The following is an 18,921-nucleotide window of genomic DNA, read 5'->3' on the forward strand; positions in this document are numbered from 1 at the left end:
TCAGTCAGACCTCCCCTCAAGGTTCATAGCATTTGAAATATATCATATTGTTAATATGTCCCATACACTGCTCTGTAATTTAGATGTATTTCTTTTTTCCCAAATAGCCTATAAATACCTTGAGGGCGGGGACTATGTCTTTCATCTGTGCCTCCTGTAGTACCTAATAAAGTGCCTCGCCAGTACAAGGTGATGACACAATACACACTGAGTGAAAAGAAAAGGAGACATAAACCGTAACACTTACGAAATACCCTCCTGGTCCTCAAGCTGGTAGTGCTTCTGAACAGGAAGGAGTTCATGCTCATGTTCTTCATCTGATGTCCCATCACAATTCTGCTCATTTATTAAGGGTCTCATTACATCCATATCTTTAAAGAGAAAAAACAAGGCACTTCACTGTTATTTTGAAAGCTGGGCTAAAGCTAGTATAAATTAATTTTTTCAAATAGAACACAGCACTGGCACTCACCTTTACTATTTCTACCCTAAATTAATTCACATTAACACCCCGAGTTTTAGTATTCTTAAAAAGAAACAACTAGATTTATGTGCTGGATATTTTGTTTGGACTAAGCAGTACAAAGTGAAAAGAGTAAGTATTCGATGCAAAATTTTCTGTTTTGTCCACATGAGGTTTACCCTAAATGATCATAGAATTATGGGATGAGAAATGAAGAAATAATCAAATTAATTTTCACCTCATTAGCTTCAAACCATACTATATATTGAACACATAAGTAGCAATCATATTTTTAAATAATGATCTAGTTGGGAATGAATGATTAACATATAACATTTTAAAACATTTTATTTTGGAATAATTTCAAATTTACTTTAATTTTCAAGAATAGTACAAAAGCCCTGACCAGTGTGGCTCAGTTGGGTGGGGGCCCTCCTGCAAAGCTACAGATTGCCTCTTCCATGTAGGGTCAGGGCACGTGCCTGGGTTGCAGGTTCAGTTCCCAACTGACCGATGTTCTCTCCTTTTCTCCCTCCCTTCCCCTTTCTCTGAAAATAAATAAATAAAAATTTTTTAAAAAAGATTTGTCACAATTTATTAAAAAACAATAGTACAGCCCTGGCTGGCGTAGCTCAGTGGATTGAGCGCGGGCCTGCGAACCAGACGATCACGGTTCGATTCCCAGTCAGGGCACATGCCTGGGTTGCAAACTGGTTCCTTGCAGGCTAACTACCAGCAGGGGATGCACAAAAAAAGGCAACCATACATTGATGTTTCTCTCCCTCTCTCCTTCCCCTCTAAAAATAAATAAATAAAATCTTTAAAAAAAAAAAAAAAAAAAAAACAATAGTACAAAAAACTTCTATGTACCCTTTGCAGACTCACCTATTTTTGACACTTTGCCACATTTGCTTTTTCTCTCTGATGTATATGGCTTTTTATTAACTGAGAGTAGAGGACATATATCTTGCCACTTTATCCTATGCACTCCCTAATAACAAAAATATTTTCTTGAACATTCACATTACAGTTACCAAATTCAGGAAGTTTAAACTTCTTTGAACAAATAATAAAGGAAAACTTCCCCAGTCTGGCAAAGGAAATAGACTTCCAGGAAATCCAGGAAGCTCAGAGAGTCCCAAAGAAGTTGGACCCAAGAAGGAACACACCAAGGCACATCATCATTACATTAGCCAAGATTAAAATGAAGGAGAGAATCCTAGAAGCAGCAAGAGAGAAGGGGACAGCCACCTACAAAGGAGTACCCATCAGACTGTCAGCGGATTTCTCAAAAGAGACCTTCCAGGCAAGAAGGGGCTGGAAAGAAGTATTCCAAGTCATGAAGTCCAAAGACCTACAGCCAAGATTGCTTTATCCAGCAAAGCTTTCATTTAGAATGGAAGGACAGATAAAGTGCTTCTCAGATAAGGGCAAGTTCAAGGAGTTCATCATCACCAAGCCCTTATTATATGAAATGCTAAAGGGACTTATATAAGAAAAAGAAGATGAAAAATATGAACAGTGAAAGAACAGCAAACTCACAGTTATTAACAACCACACCTAAAACAAAAGCAAAGCAATAGGACAGCTAGATCAGGAGTGGAACCATAGAAATGGAGATCAGATGGAGGGTTAGCAACAGGGGAGTGGGAGGAGGAGAAGGGGGGAGAAGGTACAGAAAATAGCACAGACAGTAGGTAGAAAACAGATGGGGGGAGGGCAAGAATAGTAGGGGAAATATAGAATCTGAAGAACTTGAGACACGTGGTCATAAACTAAAGGGGGGAATGGTGGGAGAGGGGATGTGCAGGGTGGAGGGGAATGAAGGGAGGGAATAGAACAACTGTAATGGTATAATCAATAAAATATATATAAAAATACTGATGCAAAACTTTTATTTCATCTACATTCCATATTCCAATTTCTCAATTGTGCCAATGTAGTTCTCTTAATTTTTTTTTTCAGTGCAGGATCATGTATTACATTTAGTTATTACATGGGTCACCTTTGCCATTATGGCTTTTATGATATGATGCCCTTAATCCTTTTTTCCTTACTTAATCTTTCATTGTCTAGTTTGTCAGTTTTTTTAAATTTAAAATGTCATTAGTCATTAATATGGTAAACACTGTCCTCTATTTAAAAACAATGATATTTGTCTTTCAATCTGCCAAGCTTAGCTAAAAATTCATGTGTCTATTTTACATCATATGTTGACATGATATAGGATTCAGGATACTAAAGTCAATTTAATAGACATTAAATAATTTCACACATGCACAATCTTGAATAAGTAGTTAAAATTATAGATGAACATTAGTGTGGGTACATGGATATTCAATGTTCACCCATGAACTTAATAGAAGATGTGTTTGCATTAATTTCTGACAATCAACTTGCTTTCTGTGAATCTTTAATCATCCAACTCCAAATCTTCCAGCTCCTACAGAAGGCTTTCTCTTTTTTAATTTCTCGACTGTTTTTTTTCCTAGCTGTTTTCCAGTTGCTGCTTGTTTCTTCAGTTGTTCAACAACTGTTTTCAGTTTCTTCTTTAGGTTTTTGATTTATTTAATTTTTTGTCTACCTCAGGATTTCCAGAAGTTGACTGTGAGTATTTTGTGTTGTGCTCTATGGGGCCAGAGCAGGTGCCAAATCTGGACTCACTGCTTCCTGCTTCCTGCTTCCTACTTCCTGCTTCGCAGCTTTTTAAACCTTCTCTCATCTTCAAATTTTAAGGGCTGTCTTTGATAATGGTTTGCCATTTCATGATTATGGTTTCATATTCTGAGATGGTTCCTCATGCAGCTTGGAATTGGTGACTGGTTCATTTCTTAAAGCTTGGGGTCTATAACCTGTCTATAAACTTTAGGCTCTTTATTGGGTATGTCACTTGGAATTGAAGGGTAAATTACTGCTTTTGCTGGAGACATTCCTTCAAAAAAATGAGTGTCAAGAAACTGGCCATAATTCCACGTGTGATGGAAGACCATATTTGTGCCAGACAGAGCCAGTATAACGCCAGCTCTTACACCCAGAGGAACACGTAGCCTGGGAGCATACGTGGCTGTTAAAATATGCTCACCATCTGGGCACCAAGTATAATATGGAGAATGAGAGGCCAGTAATTTAGAAATAAGTTTATAGTTTTTAACATTCCACATGTTCATTTGTCACCTCAGGTTTCCAAATCCAGCCAGTACTAATACATGTCCATGAGGGCTACAGCAGGCCGCATTATGGGGACCAGTTCCAAAGTCAAACACAGGATCTACTTCAAGTTAAAATTTGCCACTTTGGTGGGCATAAAATCATAATCAGCACAAAACTCGGTAGAACTACAATTCCACAGTATATCATAAACAGGGCCATTTTGGGGTAACTGCCCTACAGCACGTCTCCATCTGCTGCCATGTAGTGCAGCATTTACATCTCATAGTAGGAAGTTCCCGACTTGCCAACAACACCTGCACCAGCCATTACCAACACAGCAGACTTTTCATTCCACGGCACTGTACCCTTATCCGCCTCAAGGACCACTTTGGGCTAAAGCTGCACAAGTCCATCAGAGTTGGGGGACTGACAGAGTCTAACAAACGAAGCTGCACCCTCACTTCCTGGAACACAAGCAGCCACCTTGTGTGACTGGGGAACCAGATGATCAATCCTTTTTTGAAAACACAATTTATTTGCAATTTTATTGAAACTTGTTTTCAAAGAGACCTTCAATGTTAACATTTTGGGCACAGTTTCATCTTCTCACCAAGACTGACACCAATTTTGCATATTTTTCCGGATGAAAGACGTCAAATATGCCCCAGTTTCCACACCACGAAGGTGGGAATCCCAGCTGTGCCGTCTCTGAAAGCAGCATAAGGCTGCCACATTGCCAGGACAGTATTTGTGGGCAAGGACTCAAGGCGAACTGCCGTTGGGCTGAAGGGGTGCAGAAGTCCCTTGCTAGAGGCAGCGATAATGTTTATTTTGTTCTCCACTGCCCCAGGCAAACAAGGTCCTATCCTCATTAAAGCTGGACTTTGCCATTTTTCCCAGACTCTCACGGAAATACTGTGCTTTCTGTGAAATGTGGTGCCCGTTCTCCAGGTGCAGTACTTTTTGTACTGTCAGGAGTGGTGTGAATGGTGCTGTTTTGTCCTGGAAAGAGCTTGTCAGTTTTAAATGGCATCCATTACCTACACAATGACTGGTCTTATTCTACTTTTGCCATTCTGTCTCTTATTCTCTCAGTTTTTAGTTGTATTCTTTCCACTTTGGCAGTATATACGATGCTTTACATAGTGCCGTCCCAGTCACGTCCCCACACATATCTGAGACTTATACATACAATCAGTATCTTAAATGTTTGCTATGAGTCCTCTTCCCAAGTTTGCTCAGTCATCCCTTGGCTGGAAGAAGTTCATTCTTCTGTAGAATCTGCCTCAGAATGACCTGCAGGGCTTGCTAAAACACAGTTCAATGTCTCCACCCCAAAGCTTCTGATGCAGCGCCCTGGGGTGGGCCTGAGAACACAGGCATTTGTGAGGAGCGCCCAGGCAATGCTGATGCTGCTGGCCTGTGGACCATGCTTTGGGAAGCACTGCTCTAGCACAGGGGTGGCCGGAAAGTTCACCTGGTTTTTCCCGTTAAAATGGCTCCAGTAGCACATAGTTGCTTTTAACGTCATTTGAAACCATTTTGTTAGGCTGTATAGAGACAGCTGTCATACCAGCATGCATTAAAAAGAGCTTAATCAAAATTGGTGAATTTGTGGGTAGCCATTTTATTACTGAAGATGAAAGAAAATACACATTGCCAGAATATTATGCTTTATTATTTCAAAGGTAAAAATTCAACTGAAATGCAAAAACGATCTGTGCAGCGTGTGGAGAAGGTGCTGTGACTGACTGAACGTGTCAGAAGTGGTTGGCAAAGTTTCATGCTGGAGATTTCCCACCGTGATGCAGTCACTGGCAGTATCCCCTGCATTGTGGATGAGACACGAGACAAAGTCACATGAACTACCCAGTCCTGTGGAGGAAAAGTGACAGCATGGCCACTCTCTCAAGGAGACAGCACCTCAAAGCATCTCGACCACTCTCTCAGAGGGAGAGTGCCCTGGCCCCACCTTGACAAGCTTTTATTGCTTTTCTGGGCACATGACCCGATGATCCCCATTCACTGTGCACAGGTTCGTTTTAGGTGGTTACCTTTTACAGAAAACAAAGGAGAGGATGTTGCTAACTGCATCAAAGAAGAAGAATATTTGCGAATGCAAAGGGAAAAGTGTTTGAACTGGTTACACTCATCCTTGGAAGGTTTATCATAAATTTTAGAAAGTTGCTTTAAAGATATGCAGTAAATGTTCACTGCCTTAATTCAAGGTAAGGGAGTTTTAGCAAAAGCAAGTCTCAAAGTGGCCTAGGTACAATGCAGGCCCAATTCCCCATGGGGGAACCTATCTGTGGGCGTGGGTCCTGTCTGGGCCCACGCTATGCAGAACAGTCTCTTATACCAGTGGACAATGCTCCATGGTCAGGTAGACCAGCTGATGTTGACAGCAATGGAGACAGTAACTGAAAACAACCTATGTTATACCATGTAGGAGACAGCTGACATACTCAAAATATCCAAATCAATAACGTTATTGGTGAAAATGAAAAATGTGTCTTTTATTTTACGGAAGAAAACGCATGGACTTTAGCCATCCCAAGAGGCCCCTCAGGAAGGGGTTAAGCACACAGTATTCCCTGAGTCTTTGCAGGTTTTAAGCCATTCTTCTATGGCCGTGATGTGGAGGGCAACACGATAGATCACTTTCGGCTCACACTTTCTATTCTTGAGTTTCCTGAAAATGCTGCCCCACTCTTTCCTTGCTTTGCATGCTACTCTTGGGAAGTCTGATGCCAGACTAATCTTCTCAGTCACTATAATTTGGTTTTTTTGCTTGAGGTCCTGAGAACTGAGTTGAGTGCTGAGTCAATTTTCCCAGAGATACACTGGGCCTCTTTGGCATGTAAATTTAGATGTTTCTCTTATTTATGCAAAATTTTCTTGGATTATAGCTTTAAGTATTTGTTTAATTAAAATATTTTGATTTTCTTCTTCAGAGATTGTGTGTTAGGTGGTCTTTGCCTGTCTCCCATTTCAACCACTTTCTCTCTGGCCCTTTTGATGCCTTTCTTACCTCATTTAAATTCTTTGAAATCCCATGACTCTATTAAATTTTCATTTTATTATATTCTCCCTTGGACACCTTGTAATTTATTCTTTATATATAATTCTTCCTATTGCTGGACATTTCATGGACAGAGATCCTACTTTGAGATTGTTCCGTTCTGTCAATATAGTGAAGTTAGTTTATTTAATGTTTACTCACTACTTGGCAACAGGGAGTACCTGGCATGTCTTCTGCTCCTCTCTCATTTCTGCGGAACCTTCGGTTTCCCCTAGTGACTTCTTTCTTTCTCATCACTTCCATGTTCCTGAGGGCCATCCCCAAATGCTCTTTTTACCTCTTCCCCCGGAAGCAATGTTTCGGCACAGCTGCCCTGTCTACTCCTTCGCTGCACTTGGTGCTGTGAATTCCAACTTCTGGACAGGACCTCTGTTTAGCCTTGAACACTTTATACACTCTCTCTCTGAAGGAGATTTTCACTGTGCCTTTTCCAAGGCCCCCGCTCCCTTCTCCTCTTTTCCACAGAGACTCTGGAGCCCCACCGCCTCATTCTTCCTGCTTGCAGCAGCAACAGAACTCTCCTTAAAATCTGCTATGTTTCTACATACAGACAGTTTGAATTTTCCTTGGTCTCATGGTAATGCTAAGAGAGTACTTTTGTGAATGGGTTTACTTGTGCTACTTGTTGAATTAACAGGTTTGGGGGGGAGGCTATAGAGAGAGACAAGAATCTAGGCCACCATTATACCAGTGCTAACTTGAAGTCAACACAACTGTTTTTCCTAAGAGTAAAGTGATGCTTTAAGATAATGGAAACGCCTTAGCTTTATATTGTTGTAATACATTTTGAAATCAGGATATGTGGTCAGCTTTGTTCTTTTTCAAAATGGTTTTGGCTATCTGAGCCTAATACTGGCATAAGGACAGACATGCAGACCAATGGAACACAACAGAGAGCCCAGAAATAAATCTATGCATATATGGTCAACTGATCTTCAACAAGGGTGCCAAGAATACACAATGAAGAAAAGTAGTATCTTCAACAGGTGGTGCTGGGAAAATTATATACACATATGCAAAAGGATGAAATTGAAACTTTGTCTTGTCAACAAAAATCAACTTAAAATGATTAAAGACTTCAGTGTAAAACCTGAAACTGTAAAACTCCTTCAAGAAATCATAGGGGGAAACGTTCAGACATCGGTTTTGGCAATAATTTCAAATCTATGACACCAAAGGTACTGGCAACAAAAACAAAATAGATAAATGGGATTCCATCAAATTAAAAGCTTCTGTGCAGCAAAAAAAACCAAACAAACAAAAAATCCCACAATCAACAGACTGAAAAGGGAACTTATGAGGAGGGACCAAAAAACACTATCTTCTAGAGAGCAAGTCCCTTTTGCTACAAGCTCCACCCACTAAGTGAGTGTTCTAGGAACCCATCTGTATGAGTGTACCAGCTGGCGTTGTTGTGAGAGGCTATGTTCGGCTTCAGTGAAATTTTTTTTTGAAGATTCTTGTTTGCCCATTTCATAATGAGTGATTTATGAGTGCACCTACCCACAATGGCCTAAGTGTTCAGCAGTTTTTGACCAAAAACAGCATGACCCCCATGCCCCACCCTCCCAATTCACCCCATCTCACTCAACTTTTTTTTTGTTTCCTTACATGAAAAGTCCTCAAAGGGAAATGTTTTGCCAGAAGTACTAAAAGGCATCAAAATCAACAATCTTAAAAACTGTTTTGAGCTGTGTAAAGAACATTTTGATAGGTGTACTGCATCAAATAGAGAGTATTTTGAAGGTGACAGAAGTTTAAATATGTAAAAATAAATACAGAATTTTTAATAAATAAATTTGAGTTTGGGGGGACCCCACTCATCAAAAGATGGGGTGACCTGTCGTTTTGACAGATCCTACATTCTTTTCTGTTATACTCTATACAAAGTATGTAATTTTGTCAAACCACTGTATTAGTTTGCTAGAGCTTTTATAACAAAGTACTACAAAGTGGGTGGCTTGAAAAACAGAAATTTATTATCTCACAGTCCTGGAGGCTAGAAGTCCAAAATCAAGGTGTTGACAGGGCTGGTTCCTTCTAAAGGATAAGGAGATCCTTCTAAAGGAGAAGATCTGCCCCTGGCTTGTACATGGCTGTCTTCAAGTTCACAGGTCATTCTTCCTTTCTCTTGCTTCTGCCCTTTCCATTTACTGTTTGCTCCTGAGTCATACTCTGTTCTCCTATTCCCTCTTCTTTCCTTCCAACTCTATCTAACCACTATATTTTTTGCTCAACCTTCTGCCTTCCTTAACCCCAAGTCGGGCTTAACTCTCTCTCCCAGGTGTTCCCCCAGCACCCTATAACCGCCCTATTATAGCACTTGACATATGGTATTGTAATGGTCCATTTTACTTGTACGTATTCTCTAACTGACAGGGAAGAAGTCTGACTTGTCTACTAGTGTGTCTTCAGTACTGGAAACAAGTGAGTAAATAAATACATGAAAGAAGAAGCAGCATGTTAAGGAAGAAATATGATTTCAATTTTTAAATCATACAATCTGAGATTACACTGAATGGGCAGTTACAAATCTGGAGAGGAGGAAAGACTTCTGGGCTTTTAGAACTACAGCAGAATGTGGGTACTGAATAACTGGGGCCCAAAGGCAGGACGAGGTCCCTCAGAGATTGCATGGAGAAAAGCCGAGCTGAAGATATATCCTGAGTTCAAGAAAAAAGCTGGCAAAGGTAACAGAAAAGGAATGATAAAGCCTTCACTGAGTTTGGTACAACAGACATCTGAAATTGTAAGGAACAGATTCAAGTTTTCAAACCAGTCTCGTTGAGAACCATAATCCCTTTCCCAAGAGCAGTTTCCAGCTCAGGCCGAGGAAGGCAGCGCCCACCACCACACCCTTCCCCTGGCTCTTTCACACTGTCCTGTCACTGTTACCTCTGACTTTACCTCATGCTACTCTCCCCCTTGCTCATTCCTGAGTGCTCACTCCCTGGCAGAGAGGTAGGAGGTAAAAAAATTAGGGCTCACCTTCTCTCCTGCAACCTCTCCATTGTAGAAAACCAGAAAGATGTGTATATGAAAGTGGTCAGCAGAACGTTATGAACTGAATGTTTCTGTCCCCCAAAATTCATACACTGAAATGCAATGTGACAGGTAGGGCCTGTGAGAGATAATTAGATTTAGATAGGTGGAGCCCATGATGGGATTAGTGTCCTCATAAGAAGAAGAATATGGAGCTCTCTCTCTCTCTCTCTCTCTTTTTCCAGCACATATGGACACAGCAAAAGGACAGCCACCCGTAAACCAGGAAGAGGGCTCCTATCAGGAACCGAATCAGCTGGCTCTCAATCTAGGACTTTCCACCTTCAGAACTGTGAGAAATCAAGGTTTGTAGCATAAGCCACCCAATTTATGGGTTAAAGCAGCCTGAGCTGACTAAGGCACAGGAGTTGCTCTTCCTGGTACAACAAATTCTAATAGATGACCCTTTCATTTGCTAGCGAGAAAGGTGACAAGGACTAAGATGGCCTTTACGCACATCAGGACTGCAGGCAGAGCACACTACAGGAGCTGGTGCAGGGGCACACTTTCTCCCACAAATGGTACTGGTTTCTGGCCCTTCTCACAAGCCTCTGTTAACATACTGTCACTGCCTCTCAGCACTATCTACTGACAGCAGCCGATCATTACAAAAGGTCTGTGCCTCCTGGTTGAATGTATTCAATAAACAAATGTAATGCAGTTTCACAAATATTAAGGGAGTCGCAATACATGTCAGGAGCTATTATGCTGGGAATAAAGCAATTACTGGAACTAACAAAAATTCCTGACCTCATGGAGCTCAAATTCTAGTGGGGGATGGAGACAACAAATAAGATAGGTAAAACAGAGATCATGTTAGTGGTAAATGGTAAGTAGAAAAACAGGGATTGGGAAGGTGAGCCTGTAATTTTAGACAGGATAGCCAAAGAAGGCCTCACAGAGAAAGTAGGATTTTGAAGACCTGAAGGTAGGCTGACAGTGAACACTGCAGCTATCTCGGGGAAGAACATCTGGCAGTGGGAACAACAAAGGCAAGGCTCTAACCACGTAGAGAGTCTGGTGTGTTTGAATAGGAAGGAGGCTGGAGTAGCTGGAGAGGAGTGCGCAAGGGGAGAGCAGCAGGAGAGGAGGTCAGAGAATCACGAAGGACAGACGGTAGACACCCCTGTTGACCACACCAAGGGGCACAAAAGCCACCAGAGCAGTGCTGACCAACAGAAATATAATGTGAGCCACAAACATAATATAAAAAATTTCAATAACCATATTTTTATAAGGGAAAAAGCAACATAAAAAGATAATCTATTTTAACACCATATTTTGCCATGCATAATGCACTGTTTGTTTGCCCAAATGTTTGAGGAAAAAATAAGGGTGTGTATTATACATGGGAAGAATGATTCCATACCATGGATATAATAATCGCAAGTATAATACACACACAAACGTGGGTGTCCATTACACAGAACAAAATACGAGGTAATACATTTTATTTAACCCAATATAATTAAAATAGTATCATTACATTATGTAATTAACATAAAAGACTAACAAGATATTTTACATTCTATTTCTCATACTATGTCTTAGAAATCAGTGTGTATTTTACACTTACGGCTTATTTTAATTTGACCAAACCGTATTTCAAATGCACAGATGGCTGAAGGCTACTGCAGGAGACAACACCACAGTAGAGGATTTTGTGCTCAGTGACCTGATCTGATTTGTAACTTTAATCAGGGTATTTCTGGGCCTACTCTGCCTGTGTAAAAAGAGAGTGATAACTTCTTCCTCACAGGGGTTTTATGATAATGAAATGAGATAATGTATAATAAGCGTGGAGCTCTGACATAAAGTAATAAATTACTAGTTTTCTTCCCTTTTTTACATAATAATAATATTAGAAGAAAATTATGCTACATAGAATTTGAAACTGTAAATCTTTGCCAAGAAATTAATTTACTAATACTAATTAATAATTCTGAGCACTTATGAACTATAAACTGTACTATAAGATGAGTATACAAAGATAATAAAAATATATTAAGCCAGCCAGAAGGAAACACAGACTAGCAGAGGAGACAATAACTTAAAAGCCTAACATGGTAAAAACTTTAACAGTTAAACCATATGAAATAAAGTCATAAAATGATTAAAAATTACAAAATCCAATTTATATGTAATATAAAGTCTATTATTTTTAGCCAAGTGCTGAAAGAATTGAGAAACTCTGAAAAATACTATGTGATTACTATAGGTAAGAATTAATAATACTTTATAAAATAAAACACTATAAAGCAATGCACATCAAACTGCCTAGACTTAATTACTTACATTTATAAATGAGAAAATTATAAACACTGCTTCTGTCAATATTATACATTATACATGTCTGCATACATTAATACTGCATACACTCAGAACATTCTTAAATCAGGCAGTGCTTATATGCCATCTTATATTGCTCAGACAATTATTTCAACCTCAATTTCCTAACCTACAACCAACCTAAATTTCCAGTTTTAATAGGAAGAAACAAAATCATATTAATTTAGTAATGTGTATTGAAATCTTAAAAATATTTATCCTTTGCACCTAGTAATTCCACTCCCAACAAGCCAGTATACAGAGAAAAAAATTTCTGCATAAAGACGTTAATTAAAACATTATTTATGTTAAAAATTTGGAAACAACCTAAATGTGCAATAAGGAAATTGCTAAATTAACTACACGGTGCACTCACTTTATAAAGTATTGCAATGACATTAAATTATGGTTTTGAAGTCTGAGTAAAACAGGAAAAAGTATATCACAAGCTGAATGGGAAAAAGTTGAAAAATCACAGTGTAGGTACAATAATGTTTTCGTTTGTTTTATTTTTGAAGACTTCTTTTGCTCAATATAGAATTCTGGGTTGGCAGTTAATAGTTTTATTTTCTTTTTTTATTATTTAGAAGTGGGGCAGGGAGGAAGAGCGAAAGAGGAACATTAATGTGAGAGGCAAGAACCTCTTGCACTCACCCTGACCAGGGATTGAACCTGCAACCTAGGCAACTGCCCTGACCAGGAATCGAACCATTAGCTTTGAGGGACGATGCTGAAACTGAGCCACACCAGTCAGGGCTGTTTTCAGCATTTCAAAATGCTGGCTCATTCTTGTCTTCTGGTGTCCATGCAATAATGTTTTAAAAAGTTAAGTAAAAATGAAAGAAGGGAAATACATCAAAATGCCTTTCTCTGAAAAATGTAAAATGGAAGAAGAAAGTAATAAATTTGCATTACTTTTACAACAGGAACTCATTTACTTATATTTTGGCAATGGACAAACTAAAAGAAAGTAAGGGAAGGGGATTACAGGGGGAAAGGGGAAGGGTTTGCAGGAACAATTGTGAAGGACACATGGACAATAACAAGGGGGGATAAAAACAAGGGAGGGAGGTGGGGAAGGCTGGGGTGGTGGGAGGGGTGGGAGGAAAAGGCAGAAAACTGTACCTGAACAACAAAAAAAAGTTAAAATAAAAAAACTAAAATATAATATGGCCACCTAAATCTATGGACTGGTATAAATAAAAGATGAGAACAGTAACTATTTTATTCATTTCTGAGGTGGAAAAAATATGTACAGGAAACCTTCCAGAGGCCCCCACAGCCTATGAAATGAAATGGAGACATTATGCTACTTATAAAATAATCTTTAAAATGCTTTTTTAAATGAAATATTTGGTCACTGTGGAAAATCAGGAAATATATAGGTAAGCAACAGTTTGTAATCAAAATTGCCTCACAACACCCCCCAAAGAAATGACCACGGGTAACACTTTAGAGAATAAACAAACACACTCCCATAGGTTCCCATTTAGTCCCATGGCTTTGCATACTATTTATATGCCAATGACTTCCGAGTCTATATCTCCAGACCAGAACCTCACACTCACTATAGACATAACCTAATTGCATACTGGACATCTGCATTCTCATGTCTAACAGAAATCTCAAACTTAACATTTCCCCAAACAGAACTTTCTCATCACCACCCAAAGGGCTCCTCCTGTGACTTTATCCATCTGTGCTGGTTATCTACTGCTCTGCAACGATTTATGGCTGTTGTCAGAAAGCCTCAGTTCCATATAACTTAGACCCTCCCTTATGGCTGCTTACAACATGGTAGCTGGCCCAAGTGAGTGAATGCAAAGGACAGACAGCCAGGCACAATGCCAGTCAGGATCTAGCTGTGAAGTCACACATTTTCACTTCTACCATAATCTATTCTGTAGGCACAAGTTACTAAATTCAGCTCACAACTCAAAGGGAGAGAAATTAAGTTCCTCCTCACAGAGAGAGAAACATCAAAGAATATTAAACCACTATAGCATCTCAGTTCATCAAAATTTGTCTCTTATCCAATCTGTTAGAAAATCATTCTGGTTCTACTTTCAAAATATATCCAGTGTCCTGCTACTTCTCTCCCAAACCGCTGTGAAGGACATGAAAATCTCTTTCTTGAATTACTGAAATACCCTTCTGCCCCTTACAGCCCATTCTTCACACAGCACCCAGTGCAATCCCTTTAGAATTTAATTTAGATCATATCACTCCTCCACCAAAGCCCTGCTTGGCTCCCCACTCTCTCAGAGTAAAAGCCAACATCTTTACATGACCTTCAAAATCCTACATAACCTGGCCTCCTCACTACCTTAATCCTCCTGCTTCAGCTACCTTGGCCTCCTTCAAATTTCTATCTTTACTCTAGGTATTCTTTCTGCCTGGAATGGTCTTTCCCCAGATACCCACCTGACTAATTGCCTCACCTCTTCCAACTCTTTGCTCAAATCTCACCTTTTCAATAAGGTCTGTCTCAACCACTTTATAAAATTTTATAAACTATTCCACCCCACCCTCATTCCTGATTCCCCTTACTTGGCTACTCTTTTTCATCATAGCACTTTCTACCTAATGTACTATATAACTAACTTATTATTATCTGCTTCCTGTTAATAGAACGTAAGCTCCATAAGAGCAGGAATTGTGATGTTTTGTTCATGAATGTGTCCCACACACCTAAAACAGTGCCCAGTACATAGCAGCAGCTCAATAAACATGTTGAACTAATGAAGAGACATAACTGTTTTCAAAATTAAAATCTGGAACCTTGTTTTCAGTTAATAAAAATGTACCTGGTGAATATCTTCCCATATTACTTTTAATGGTTATCATTGCCCTAGCATGACTTACCTCAACAGTTTTCTTTAACTGAACATTCAGATAGTTACCAGTTTTTCTCTACTGTAAGTGACATAATGAACATCTCTTGATGTAAGTGTTTGTTACACAACTCATTTCCTTGGGAAATATTTATAGAAGTAGAATTGCCGGAACAAAGGATGTGTGCATTGTTAAGAATATACTGTACTGCTCTTACCAGCAACGCATGAGAATGCACATTCCCCACATCCTCACCCAGATGGGTTACTAGTGAATTAAAACAGTCAAGTAATGTTGTAGAATTGTGCACCTGAAACCTGTAAAATTTTGTTAATCAGTGTCACCCCAATAAATTCAATAAAAAGAGAAAAAAGAAAAAAGAAAAACCTGGATTCATATCTGGGTTGTGCCATTAATGAGCTTAAATTATTGGATCTATGAAATGGGGATAATGTAGCACCTACCTCACCCCACTATTATGAGGATTAAAGGAAACAATGTGCACGTAAAGCACTTACTTAGTACATTGTGACCCACAGTAAACATTCAGTAAAATGCTATGTTTATTTCTACCATTATGAGTTAAAAGAGTCACAAAGTGACCAGCACATTATTACAAGAATGCCAACCAATTAGTTACTATAATAAAGTATTTCTTCAAAGTTCAACTTTTTAAAGCACTTAACATCATATTAAAAACGTCCCTAAATATAATGCAAATAACTGGAGGAAACAATAATATTACTACCCCGATCCTTACTTCTGTTTTCCTTTTGACAGCAGGAGACCATTACGATGGTTTACCTTCCCTGGCTTGCCTTTGATGTGTACACACAGCACACCACACCCCCAACACACACACACCCCAAACACAGACCCAGAGAAAGGAAAGGGTAGCTAAGCGGCTCCTCCAACTGGATCAGTAACCAAGGGAACACAGTAAAGTCCTTCCGTGGACTAGTTATGTATAGTTCCAACTAAAACAATAAATTAGTATAGAAGGAAGTGTTTACTCTTTCTTCAGCCTGATAAAAATGCAAAAAGGATTGCTTCCCATGACTCCCGACTACAGGTGTTTGGCGACCCTACAGGTGTTTGGCAACCCGACCTTATCTGTATATTCTCCCCACCAGATGTAAAACTGTTAACCCTTGAATGTTAGCGGTAACTAAAACTGCTAATACAGAGCTGTATTTTTCTTTGCCCTTCCCCCTATACAAATATCTCCTCATTAACTAAAGTTAGAGCACTATCTAGCCTTCTTGGAACTCTGCTCTCCCGCAATACTCCCAGATTGGCCGAAAGAAAAATCTCTTTTCTCAAATCTACGAAGGTTCAAGTCTTCTCTTCGTTAATCTCACACACACACACGCCTATTTTTAACTCCCTTTGTAGGTCCTGACATCCCAGTCAGCCACCTCGCAAACCTCAGCTCATCTCAAACGTCGCTGGGAGGTTTGCCTTGCTGCGTTTCCAATTTAAACCCGTGCCAGACCCACAATACCAAGAGCCCTGCCAAACAAACAAAAAACGCCTTCTCTCCCGGTCCAAGGACTAGCAACCTGAACCCGGATGCGGCCCGGACAGCGCGTGGGGCAGGGTCCGCAGGGGCCCGGGTTCCCGCACTCGCCTTCCCGGCCAAAGCCAAGTGCAAGCCGGAAGCCCCCTAGCACCCCACGGTCGCGCACCCGCACCACGTCGGCCCGCGCCCCCGGCGCACGCGCAGCACCCACCTAGCTCCTCAGGCCCCACCGACTGGACCGCCGCCGGCGCCGCCGCTTCCATCTCTCCGGGGTCTCCAGGACGCCGCTGCCCTAGGGCGCGCTCTCTGGCTCCTGCGGGACGAGCGTCAGGCCCACACCTTCCCAGCGCAGCGGACCGACACCCCGCGCCCACCTCCCGCCCGACCCACTCGCCTGCGCGACGTGGAGCATGCGCAGTGGGACGGCCTGTCCCCGCCCAGGCGCCAGGGCGCGGGGCCTCCTCCTGGGGTTCGGAGTCCGCTGTCAGGGAAAGGCCCTAAGGGACCACACCTTAATGAGAGGATGCTGGACTGGAGAAAGGCGGGATAACGGGACAGCAGTGGCGTTTTGAGACAACTGGAAATTGGGAGAGAGGGTTGTCTTTAAAAATGACCACGAACTTAAATTTGAGGGTCCCGTGTATTTGCAAGGCTTTAGCATTCCATACAACACCTTGGAGAAAACAAAGGAGGAAAGGATTCGCCCCATCCCTGTTGGAGTTCTGACTACTCCTTGATTATTGGTCTCCCTGTGCCCCAATTTAGAGGTATAGGGTGCACTCGGGTAGAATTGAATTCAGCCAAATGATTTCATTTTAAGGATTTTCAAGGCTTTTTATAGATATTGGACGTTAACCGCAGTACTGAAACGAAATCAAGGCTACAAGTGATTATATTGATGGAGCGTCAAATACTCTTAAGCACTATACATGCATTGTCGTATTTAATTCTGATGAGGAACCTGTGAGATAACTCTAATGTTTCTATCCATTCTAATGAGGAAATTGAGGCACACAGAGCTAAGTAACTTGTTCAGGAATAGTGAACTACTAAGTGGCAAAGATGGAATACTCTGCAGCGGGAGCTGGGGCTCTCCGATGGGTGCCAATAAATGTTTGCCGCATCGATGGATGAAGCATGCTTTCAAAAGAAAGGAAAATTGTTTTCATTTTGACATTGCTTTCATTTTTTCACTTCATAGTTCTTTAAGGTCAGGACATCAGACATTTTTTTCCTTCTGTTGGTTCCATTTCCATGGGGGTCTTCTTAGAAAAGGTGTGGGGCTTGGGGGGTCTAATTTCTAGGATCACTGATGTAACTACATAGTGCTGGTGTTAAGTATTTTAAATTCTGAGATTAAAAAGGTGCACGATTACATGATATCTGAATATTTTCTCCCGTTGCATCCTTTGTAGGTTTTACTAGTGGTAATGATGGTTTGCCGAAACACTTTATTTTCCTTTAGGTCAACCCCAAATACTCACACACACCTATAAACCCCAAAGACAGGTTTTATTTAAAATTCTCCTGACACATAACAAAGATGTTGGGGAGAAAACTGTTTATAACTAAAAAAACAGTTCCCAACCCGTGTTGGGGTGGGGCACCTGGTTAGAGATCAGAGGGAGAGAGGACAGGTGTCAGGTAACTGCCCATAAAATCACCCACTGTCATGAGAACACTGGAGACAGTGCTTTGAAAGAGCAACATTATCCTTTGAGTGTTAAGACAGATCAACAGTCACTGTCCTGCCACCTCAGGATTAGGAAAAGCAGATCTGGCAGTGTGGTAGGGAAAAAGCTCTGATCTGCAATGGAATCCTGTGTATAACCTTTGACTCCTCCCAAAACTTAACTACTAATAGCCTACATTGACTGGAAGCCTTACCAATAATACAAACAGTTGATTAACACATATTTTGTATTTTATACGTATTGTATACTGTATTCTTACAATAAAGTAAGCTAGAGAAAGAAAAATTTTATCAAGAAAAAGCATAAGGAAGAGGAAATACACTTACAGTACTGTCCTGTACGTGTGGATATTATAAGTTTGTCATCTGCTTACAAGATGAATCATGTCTGTCAGTACCCACATAAATATTGTCTTTTATAAAACACTGTAGATGTTACACATGTTATTAATACTAGACATCAAAAATGAAAATATAACGTGATAAAGAATCCCATATTCATTGGAATGATTTATGCACTGATAACAAAAAAGCAGCAACATGATCACTTCATGTTAGCCTAGCCTGTACACTAATGAATAAATCATTATATAACTTCTACACATACAGTACTGCAGTCACATCCATATACAGTATGGAAACATTGTTACTTTTTAAAAATATCAGTTATCTATAATGATAAGCTGATACACAGTTTCTCTAATTAAGAGAGAGAGAGACATAGAAGGGGGGCAGGCACACTGTACAGTATCGCAATTCTTTGAAAGCAAAGTTATAAAATAATTTTAAAATTAACACATTATTAA

The 18,921-nt window shown here is 40.2% G+C and overlaps 1 protein-coding gene and 1 pseudogene across 2 annotated transcripts in view; both read right to left on the bottom strand.

The window, feature by feature from the left end:
• Nucleotides 1–16,806, bottom strand: part of SLC36A4 (solute carrier family 36 member 4) — a 44,038-nt gene extending 27,232 nt beyond the window's left edge. Inside the window, exons 1-2 of one of the 2 annotated variants that reach the window (XM_037030684.1) lie at nucleotides 16,634–16,806; nucleotides 248–371 (exon numbers count right to left, since the gene is read on the bottom strand). In XM_037030684.1, the coding sequence (XP_036886579.1) occupies nucleotides 248–371; nucleotides 16,634–16,685 (176 nt within the window). In that variant the 5' untranslated portion in view covers nucleotides 16,686–16,806. Of the gene's footprint in view, nucleotides 1–247; nucleotides 372–9,683; nucleotides 9,784–16,633 lie in introns of those variants that run through there. The other variant, XM_037030685.1, reaches the window with a different exon arrangement.
• Nucleotides 2,877–6,953, bottom strand: LOC118976272 (eukaryotic translation initiation factor 2A-like; annotated as a pseudogene).
• Nucleotides 16,807–18,921: the final 2,115 nt, after the last annotated feature.

This window comes from Sturnira hondurensis, unplaced genomic scaffold, assembly GCF_014824575.4.
Source record: "Sturnira hondurensis isolate 20B ecotype Veracruz unplaced genomic scaffold, ASM1482457v3 Scaffold0020879, whole genome shotgun sequence".
In the NCBI taxonomy this organism is placed as follows: Eukaryota; Metazoa; Chordata; class Mammalia; order Chiroptera; family Phyllostomidae; genus Sturnira; species Sturnira hondurensis.